We start from the raw sequence: 11,216 nt of genomic DNA on the forward strand, positions 1-11,216 counted from the left end.
CTATTTGAAAATCTGGAATCTGAGGGTGCAAAAAATCTAAATATTGAGAAAATCTCCTTTAAAGTTGTCCAAATGAAGTTCTTAGCAATGCATATTGATAAATCAAAAATTAAGTTTTAATATATTTACAGTAGGAAATTTATACAATATCATCATGGAACATGATCTTTACTTAATATCCTAATGATTTTTGTCATAAAAGAAAAATTTATAATTTTGACCCATGCAATGTATTTTTGGCTACTGTTACAAATATACCCCAGTGACTACTGAAATACCATGCCCAGACAGTTAAATAAAGATTTGTAAAATTAATTATGATATAAACTTGTAAGTATGAGAAAGTCAGATTTGTCAGATAATAAGCTTGAATTACTTGTTTAATTTCTTGTTTTTAGAATTTTTTTCTTATAATTACAAGTCAACATTTTGCAATTAAGAGTTTTTTTGTTTGTTTTTACTCAAAATTGCAAGAAAAAAAAATCTGGATTGATTTCGTGTTTGTTTTTCCGCATCTCTATAAATTATGAATTCAATATTTTTTATTTTATTTTTATTAAAATATATTAAAAATGCAATATATTTTCATTAAGCCTATGTTTTGAAACTTTATTTAGAGCTCACATTTTGACCGATATTTTTTATTATATGTTAACATATATTTAAATATTAAATGTTAACATATTTTTTTATGTATTTTTATTTTTTATTTTATTTAGCCATGTTTTAATTGGCTATATCATTTTTATTTAATTGCACATTTCACGAATCCTGGACTTAAATCAGTTGTTTTACACAACCATCAGCAGAGGGCGACATCGCAATATTGTCTCATTTATCATTAGTCTAAGGACTTTTTACACAGCTGTAAAATGAAGCTATTAAGAGATGTGTGTGTCAGATAGAGTCCGTATATTAATTATTAGGTAAACCGAATGAGACATTTTTATGCAATGATTCATTCTTGATTACAGCAGATAAAGGCCTATCCTAGTTGTTATCTAACATTTTGGCTTTAACTGCGCTTCATGTTTGGCAAAACACTATTTTAGTTCAGTGGGTATTTCAAATGTTCTTTTTCTCTCAGGTCCCATTTAAAAGTCATTGACCCACATGGTTCACAGACCCAACTTACATAATTGTACGACCTCCGCAATATCAAAAGCATTGCGTTTTCAAAGACTCCAGAAAGTTATAAATAAATAGGAGTTGCCTTCTGACCTTAGAGATAATTGCTGTTGAAAGTGGAACGAAATGCAATCTACGATTCATTGAACAGTTGGATAAAGGGTAAAGAGTGAACTGAATTGAACTGCCACCCGTCAGGGTCACATAAGCTTTGCCTCTTTCCAAAAGGTTAATTTTGCATATTGCGGTGCTGACGGTCCCGCTCTTTATGCATGGAGACAGGACTCGGGTGCAGTTTGATAGTGGTAAATGTCAGGCATTCAGCGAGATGTGACTTGTGTTTCCTGCATTGTAACAATGAACCGCATTCTCAAATAATCCCTGAAGAGCGGGTATCTCTCATCAAAGGAAGAGATTAAATAAAAATACTTTTTTCATATAACAAATGTTTGTAATGGTCCCTGGAAAAGGCTTCCATCAGGGAAGTCTGTATCGGAGCTCTTGATGTCGCTCTGTATCTCGGCTCTTGAAGCGAGCGCTCAGATCATTCCTGATATCCAGGGAGGTAAGAAGAGGCCGATCGTCCCCAGCAGGCACACGATGATGAACATCCACAGAAAGATACGGTCAATCACCATTGCCACGTATTTCCAGTCCTCCTTGACCTGTCCAAAAGCAAACACACAGTGCGGTTTAAAAGCGGTCAGAGCAGGAAAACTGTGAGTGAAAAATGTCATGTGAACAGCGTAACGAGGGATACTGTCAGTGTAGTCAGTGAAGAAACATGATACCAAATTCACAAAGAGTTAAGCGTTTTATTAATCAGCCCATTTCCCCTTTATACATTTCAATTATAATAATAGTGACCATTGTCATAATTGAAATTTTATTTCTAACTACAACTTGTTTTATACAAATCATGTCTTTGTATCTCCCAATTACGTTTTTTTTATTATTATGTATTTTATTACTTTTTTTGCATACATGCAACTTTATATCTTACAATTGCATTGTGTGGTAGGTTATTTTAGTATTTTTATATTTTCGGTAATCAATGTTAGCTTAATTTTTAGTAATTTTGTTATGTGCTCTAGTCATTGTAATTTTTATTTTTCACAACTACTGTACAGCTTGATAATTCACAATAGAACTTCATAACAAATCTCATAAATGACATAATTATGACATTCTAAGTCACTATGAGATAAAAGTAAAAATGAGATAAATAGGCATAACTATGATGTAAATTATAAATATAACAAAAATGCAAGCTTTGGTCATAATTTTGTCTTTTTATATCAGAATTTTCACTTAGTATATCAGTCAACTTCATCTTATAATTTTGATTATATATGTCAGTTTTGACATTTATCTCAGTTTCAAACTTTAACTCATGATTCTAACTTTTAATCGTAATTATTGTACATTAATTATTAGTACAGTATACATCTCATAATTTGAATTTTTTTGTATTTATTTTGACTTATAATTACTTGTCATGATTTTAACTTGTATCATAATTTAAACCTTTGAATGCATATCTACTTGATCTCATAATTGTGGCTTACAGTAGTATGTCATAAATTTGTTTTACCTCATTATTTTGACTTTTTAGTGTAATTTTGACTTTTTATCTCATAATTGAATTTTTAATCTCATGATACGTACTTTTGTCTCATAGTTATGACTTTGCTTCTCATTATTTTGACTTTTTAGTCTCAACAGTATTAGTGTCAGAATTTCACACAACAGATTTTTGTCAGAATTTCATCCTTTTGTCTCATAATATATCTTTTTAATGTCAGAATTATGACTTTATCTCATAGTTGAATTTTTATCTCACTCTAGGTACATTTGTATCTCATTTTTATGACTTACAGTAATATATCATAATTTTGACATTTTAATATTGTAAATATAAATTTGTCAGCATTTCAACCTTTTGTCAGAATTTTTACTTGTATCTCATAATTAGATTTTTATTGCATATTGACTTTTTATCTCATAATTATAACTTAGTATGTCATCCATCTGATTTATCTCATAATTTTGACTTCTCTTAATTTGATTTATGCAAAATTTAGATTGATCTAATAATTATGACTTTTGTCACAATTTTGCCATAATTTGGAATTTGTGGTATAATTACAACTTTTTAATGTTATAATTATGGTTTACCAATATACTCTTTTTATGTATTGGAATTGGGTTTATATAATCCCTACACAATGGGTTGAATATTTGCGCCACTCACTGAGAAGTCTTCGTCCTCAGCACGCAGGTGATCAGCGATGTACCGCACCCCATCCAGAGCTCGTAGGACACACGGTGAGAAGGTCAGACTGGGGTCTGACACGAGATTTGTAAGCTTTGCTGGACATTGACACAGGTTCATCACGTGTCCTAACTGCTGGAGCTTGTACTTCTGGAGTAAAGGCTCCGAGTCGGACAGATGCAGAGACGTGGCGGATGGGGATGAGATGGACGTGGACATTCCCATCCCTAACCCGAACTCCATGTCCTGACAGTTCAGCCCATCCACATCAGTCTCCTGATGAAGCCAGCTTTTGGACTTGATGAGGTTGGGTGTATTGTGGCGTTTCTGGTCAGGTTCTGGGCGTCTCATGAAGAGCCAGCGGGGAATGAGGTCCAGGAACACCGAATGGACCCAACGGGGCATTTTATGGGTGCTTGGTGAACGATGGTGCACGTTAAGCACAAAAACAGTAATGACGATAGAGAGGGTGACAAAGATCATGGTGAAGAGCAGGTACTCTCCAATCAGTGGAATGACCAGAGATGTCGAGGGAATGATTTCGGTGATGAGCAACAGGAAAACAGTGAGGGAAAGGAGGACGGAAATACACAATGTGATCTTCTCTCCGCAGTCCGACGGCAGGTAGAACACCAGCACGGTCAAACAAGAAATGAGCAAGCAGGGAATGATGAGGTTGATGGTGTAGAACAGAGGCAGACGGCGGATGATGAAGAAGTAGGTGATGTCCGGGTAGATCTCATGACAACAGTCATATTTCTTTGTGTTGTAGGTTCCCACAGCATTGATGATGGCCCATTCGCCGCTCTCCCAGTAGTCCTTCAGGTCCACAGTGCTCTCAATCTGCTCCAGATCAATCTTGGCCTTGTCGTAGGTCCAGGAGCCGAACTTCATCTTGCAGTTTTGTTGGTCGAATGGGAAGAAAGTGACGTCAATGCTGCATGAGCTCTTGTAGATGGCAGGAGGGACCCAACTCACCTTTCCAGTGTGGAACAGGTGGGCTTTGGTCATGTGGGTCACCGCAAACTCACCGTCCGCACTGTAGACAAAACCACTTAAAGTTACAGCATCATTCAATAGTTTGGGCTCTGTATGTTTTTGAAAGAAGTCTCTTATGCAGGTTGCATTTTCCATAATTTCTCATAATTTTGATTTATCTCATAATTATAATTTACTATATCATAATTTTGATGACTTACCTAATTATTTAAACTTGTCAGAATTTTGACTTTTTATTTAATCATTATGACTTTTTTCTCAGTTATGAATTAGCATATCATAATTTTGACTTTTTATCTAAGTTTTTAAACTTTAATGTCATAGTATATCATAATTTTGACTTTTTAATCTCACAATTTCAAAATTTTGTTCTAATTTTGGCTTTTTACAGTAATCTCATAATTGACTTAGTATATCATCATTTTCACTTTTTATTTCATTGATTAATCTTTAATGTCATAATTTTGGCCTTTTTCTAGTAATCATGACTTTTTTTCGCTTAGTTCTCACTTAGTATGCCATAAATATGATAAATATGTTTATCTCATAATTTTGATTTTGTCATAATTTCAATGTTTTGCCTAATAACAATATTTTAATCTCATAATCAGGGACGAGGCCAGAAATGTTTAAGTGGGTGGACCTACATAACTGCATAATTAATAACAGAAAATACAGAACGGTTCAATAGGCTACTTATAAATGTGCGATTTGTGAACAAAACGTTTTGATTTTTTTCCTTGAAAATATTGCACAAATATAGCTATAAATATATAGCCTAGGTTATTTCTGGCAGCATGATGGCAGGATGATTGTTTTTCTATTTTCAATTACAATTTTCCAGTTCAACACTATTTTCAAACGTGCGCATGTCCTTACATCTAAACATAATTATGGGTGGGACTAACAGAAACTGACAAATCATCCATTTGACAAGCATATGGTATGAGGGAAAATTACGAAACTGCCTGTAATTGACCATGAAAACTCACGTTAAATATATATTTAGACTAAATATATAACGTTATAGTGAAATAAGACGTTTATTATTATTATTATTATTATAGTTTAATAAATAACATCCATTTGGAAAATTACCAACTTTTCAGTGGGTGGGCCACAGCTAAAAGTGGCTGGGCCATTGCCCACCGTAGCTTCGCCACTGCTCATAATTAGGACTTAGTATGTTAGAATTTTAACTTTGTCATAAATGCAACATTTTAAAATCAGAATTATAATTTACTAAGGGATTTTTTTTCATATGTTGTGAAAATGGCCATTTATTTGATCATTAAAAACAGCAATATTGTGGAATATTTTTTTTTCTCCTCCAAATATATTTAAAATGTACTTTATTCCTGTGATGGCAAAGCTGAATTTTCAGTAGCCATTAATCTATCTTTAAGATATCATTGTAATATAATTATTTACACTTAATAGATAATAAACTAAATGATAATAAAGATAATAAATAATAAAAAATGATTTTTTTTTTACTATTATCAGTGTTAAAAGCAGTTGTACTTCTATTTGTTTTTTAATAAAAGCAATGATGCTAGTCTTAAAATTATAGCAGCCAAAAAAAAAAAAAAACCCATAAAAAACTTAATTATGTCTTTTTTTAATGCACAAAAAATTACTTTAACTGGATCTCAGAAAGTATGACCCTTTTAAAAATTGCTTTCTGTAAAATATGGATGAATTATAGGAAGTGTCTTTGATGTATCTGGGCTACAAACTTTCTTTATGCCTCTAGGAAGATGTTCCATGACAATTGCATTAATTACTTCAAATATCTACAGCACTTTCTGTTTTTTGCTCCAGGTATCTGATGATGCAAGAGGACCTCAATTTCTCATTTTTCGAGATCAAATATGCCTCCTAGATAAAGACAGACCTGGTGTTTCTGAAAATAGACGAGTCATTTGACATTTTATTAGGAGAATAAAACATGCACCTTTTTTTAATCAACTACAGCAGTGCTTAACATCTTATTTCACGCCATGTCTGGTTGATTTCACATATTAATGTTACAGAAACACCAGAGCGTCAGATCGATGGCCTGCAGATATTAATAGAGCCATTAGGACTTGGACCGTCCTCTTTCTTCCATAATTTTAACAGGACACTGTGTTAGTTTAATCATAACCTTTAATGTCCAAATAGCCAGGACCACCTTGACAAAATATTACTGCATATGTTGTGTGTGTTACAACCTTTTACATCAATACTTACTTATTGTATAAAACAATGTCAGGCACCCAAATCATCTCTGACGGGACTCTAATAGATGTCACATTATCAAATTCAGATGGATTCCAGCGCAGTTTATAATCGTTCCATTCCTGCAGAGGTCAGAGGTATAATTATATATAGCCAAATGAAAAAATGTATAAAATGTTGTATAAAATCAGGTAAATTATATCTGAACAAAACCCTCTGTAAAAAATCTTTAGAATCTAGTTAGGATTAAACCTGTAAAATTTGCTGCTGAAGTTACTCTTGAGGTTTAATGGGCTTTTTATAATATATAGTAAATAATTATTGAATTTGTTTTCCCTATATGATTGTCTGAAGGGTTCATGAATTTTATCAGTTGAGCTTTGACCACAGTATAATTTATTAATTAATACAGTTAAATATTAAGACTCTCACCTGTTTCAGCCAAACGTTTGTTGTCATCATTTGATTCTTCTCATCCTGTAGAATATCAAAGTAGGAAATAAGCATCAAAGATATATAAATTTGGTCTGGTATAAATAAATCCCACAGATTTACACTGGAGAAGCAATTCAAGCTGAAGCATCATCATTTACAATTCTTCAGTTCTCTGATTTTAATGAGGCAAAAAATGAATGCACTCAAGATGGTCTTATTGATGCTTTTAATTTGTGTTGTTTACCACTCAGTTATAACCAGGACCTTTTCTTGTATTGTTTTCAAGGCAAACATCAAAAACATCAGCTTACCACATCAATAAGCTGGGCGATCGAGAGGCCAAATTTGACAATAACAACATCGCTGATATTCCGCACGGGTCTGGACCACTTATTGTAACCAATGAAGAGTTTTTTAAAGAGTGTGTCCTCTGCATGCGCATGGATCCAACCATCTGATAAAGCTGCAAGAGATATTCATAAACAAATAGAGAGTTTCTGACAGGTCTTGATCATGCAAATTTATTTTACTCCGTGCCATTGCGATTTTCAGTGACAATTAAGATACTAAATCATACACATCTTCTATATGTCTGTATAAATGTTAAACCTTATGCAATATGATACACGATATGCTTTTCAGTCTTAGAGTCATGAAGTCAGTCTGTAATTTATGTTTTTTTTTAATTATTTGCTCAAATTTGCATTTATATTAGGCAGAGTAAAAGTTGTTTTAGCAGTTTTCAGCCACTGATTATTTTCTTTCAACTTCCATGTTCTCTAAGCTATTTTAAATAGAGTCCTGACAAAACTTGATATGCGAAGACCCTCTGGAAAATAATGAAAAGAAATAAAAGAAAGAAAAATTTTTATTTAACATTTCGTTTTTATGGAAGTTTGTTTCCACCACGGAATAAAAAATAACTAATAATGATAAATAAAAAAATTAATTTATAAATAAAAATGTAAAAAAAAAAATTCTTGCAACCCTGAATTTATATACTTTTTCCCTTGTAATTATCAAATATAAATGTACAAAAGTCAGAACTGTGAGATGAAAAGTTGCAATTACCTTTTTTTAATTTATCATTTCATGAAGGAAACAAAAAAAGTCATAATTGTGCCTTTTTTTCTCAAAATTGCAAGAAAAAATTCTGAACTGTGAAATAGAATACTCTCTGTGATCATTAAAAATCCCATGGCACTTCTCATAAAGAGTAGGGGTGTAACCCCGGTGTCCTGGCCAAATTCCCTCTACTGGCCTCTATCATGGCCTCCTAATAATCCCCATACACTTGATTGGCTCAATGACTCTCCTTTCCACCTGTAGCTGGTGTGTGGTGAGCGCACTGGCGCCGTTGTCCTGTGGCTGCCGTCGCACCATCCAAGTGGATGCTGCACACTGGTGGTGGTTGAGGAGAGACCCCCCCACATGATTGTAAAGCAATACACAATAAAGCGCTATATAAATGCATCATTCATTCATTCAAATAGAAGTTTGTTTCTGCCCTGGGAAAAAGGTGTAGCAATTACCTTCCATAAATTGTTCTTTTAGTGTTTTAGATTAATTCTAATTAAAAATAATAATTTTATTAATAATAACAAAATTACATTTAAAGCGTGTTTCTCGTGTAATTCAATGTACTTCCGGTTCAAGCCACACTCACTTCCAATTTTGTAGAAATTGTAGAGATACAGATTGGCTCTGCTGCACACCCCTAGTGATAACTGATTAATTCAGCACTGTAATTGATTGTGAAGTGTCTGATAAATGTTTTGGAAATGTACTGTAGAAGATGCACAGCACTGAATAGGTCACAGCTGAGGTCACTCACACTAACTGAGTTATGGCTGGGTAAAATAAGAGGCTGGCCGAGCACAGCCGCCTCCTCACTGTAATTTCTATTCGTTCCTTAATCACTGCAGTCAGCTCTAATTAATCCAGCCGTCCGGTGATTTGTGATGTTTTTTCTTAGAGGGTGGAAACTTCATATTGGAGTCACACAGGAACAGCAACCAGTGTGATGCAAAAACACAGAGTGGGGTCAAAAAATCTGAAAATGCTACTATTTTGCATTCTTTTGAGTTGAATTTAAAAATGAATATTAATTTCAGAATGTCCACTTGATTTAAGAATGTTCCAATTAAAGAGCTATGCAATGTGGTCTGAGACTTTTAGATCCCACTGCATACTGTATATGAATAAGCACTGAATTTTTAGCTTACAATATTGCCAATGGCTATTAATATCATTAACACTGATATATGAAGAGAATAAGACATTACCACTCAATACTACTTCTAAAACTTTTTGATTATGCCTTGCATGACACTGTAAGTGTTTCATTCACAAATGCATATGATTTGAAACCCGCAAATAAACTGAACAATTCGATTTCCATCATTCCAAAAATCACAATTTCACTAATTAAAAGAGCTGTGCACTCACCGGGTTTAACGTGTTCCAGAAGAAGGAAGAACAGCGGCAGATTCTTCAAAAATAATTTGATATGATTTTGCTCCATGTCCATCCGCAGAAGTCTAGAAGCGTGAGAAATGGCCTGTCATGACTGTATGTGCTGATCGTGCAGGGGTTATGATCAGCATCAGACTCACTGAGCGGCTCTGACTGACTGCGCGAGCCAATGATGATGCTGTGCGTCTCCATAGAGGATCAGTGGGAGGGGTTTACACTGAAATAAGTCTTCAGTTTGGTACGATAAAGGGCCAAATACTTATTTGTATTTTAAATACTCAAATACTCAACTTTATTAGTTTTTATTAAATATAAATATTTAAATGGCACAGTTTGTTTTAGGATTAGCCAATCAGCGAAAAGCACCACCCACATACAGTATAGCAAAATAAATCGCTACAATTAATTCATATCTTATTACAGCAAATAATTTTTCAAAATACGTTTTCAAAATACATTTATTATAAGCATTACATATATGTATTTCTATTATATTTTATTGTTTATAATATCATAAATATTACATTCTTATATATAAAAACATTATTATTTTTTTTATGATGTTATGATTTTTTAAGCATATTACTAGTGTTTAGACATATTACTAGAATAAAAATGTATGTTATGAAATAATATACATTTATATAAATTTAAATAGGTACATTTAATTATATAATTGAACTTATGTATCACATGTATTTTTTTCAATTATATTTCAATATTGCAAATCTAAAATCTTATATATCTGCTGGATCTGTCTGCCACTTTTAACATTGTTAATCATAAGATCCTCCTGTCCATCCTCTCATGGCCATCACAGGGTGGTTTGAATCCTATCTCACAGGTAGGGTCTTTCAAGGTGGCTTGGGGGTGGGAGGTATCTAAAGGGGTTCCTCAGGGATCAGTTCTTGGACCCCTCCTCTTCTCCATATACACTACATCACTAGGTCCCATCATACAGGCGCATACCGGCTTCTCCTACCACTGCTATGCTGATAACACACAGCTCTATCTCTCATTTTATCCACATGATCTCGGTATCATCTGCACAGGTCTCAGGCTGCCTGGCGGACATCTCAGCATGGATGAAAGAACATCAACTACAAAGACTGAGCTCCTTGTCTTCCCTGCCACTCCAACTCTACAGCATGATTTTACCATCCTGCTAGGTTCATCAACAATTACCCCATCAGAAATCTTGGTGTAATCTTTGATGACCAGCTGACTTTCAAAAACCACATTGAAAAAAAACGCTCAATCATGCAGGTTTGCAGTGCACAACAAGAAAGATCAGATCTTTTCTAATAGAGCATGCTGAAAAGTTTCTTGTCCAGGCCCTTGTCATTTCTAGGCTGGACTACTACATTTTCATTCACCGCTCTTGGCTGGTGCAATGATGAAAAAAAGAACAAAGGAACAAACAACAACAACAGCAACAACAACAAAAAACTCTTGCTTCTCTTTACTTAACCCCCAGTCTAGCTTGTATTTATTTGAACAATGCCCGAAACTTGGTATTACAAGCACTTCCTGTGTTTATTTGCCTCTTTAAGATGAATCGCTTAAGGTATTCCCCAATTGTAAGTTGGTTTATATAAAAGCATCTGCTAAATGAATAAATGTAAATAAAAAATATTTTCAGATTTTTTGTTTTGATTTTTATTATGATGTCATGATTCAT

General features: G+C 33.6%; 1 protein-coding gene across 1 annotated transcript; it reads right to left on the reverse strand.

Annotated features, from left to right (window-relative positions):
- Positions 1-1,667: 1,667 nt before the first annotated feature.
- Positions 1,668-7,515, reverse strand: LOC306849928 (neuronal acetylcholine receptor subunit alpha-2-like; the record flags this gene model as incomplete). The annotated part of the gene is made up of 5 exons (XM_079385312.1): positions 7,372-7,515; positions 7,058-7,102; positions 6,638-6,747; positions 3,383-4,442; positions 1,668-1,793 (listed from the first exon to the last, which is right to left on the reverse strand). The coding sequence occupies exons 2-5, from the start codon at positions 7,085-7,087 to the stop codon at positions 1,668-1,670; spliced, it is 1,326 nt and encodes a 441-aa protein (XP_079241438.1). The 5' UTR covers positions 7,088-7,102; positions 7,372-7,515.
- Positions 7,516-11,216: the final 3,701 nt, after the last annotated feature.

This window comes from Barbus barbus, assembly GCF_936440315.1.
Source record: "Barbus barbus genome assembly, chromosome: 30".
Lineage (NCBI taxonomy): Eukaryota > Metazoa > Chordata > Actinopteri > Cypriniformes > Cyprinidae > Barbus > Barbus barbus.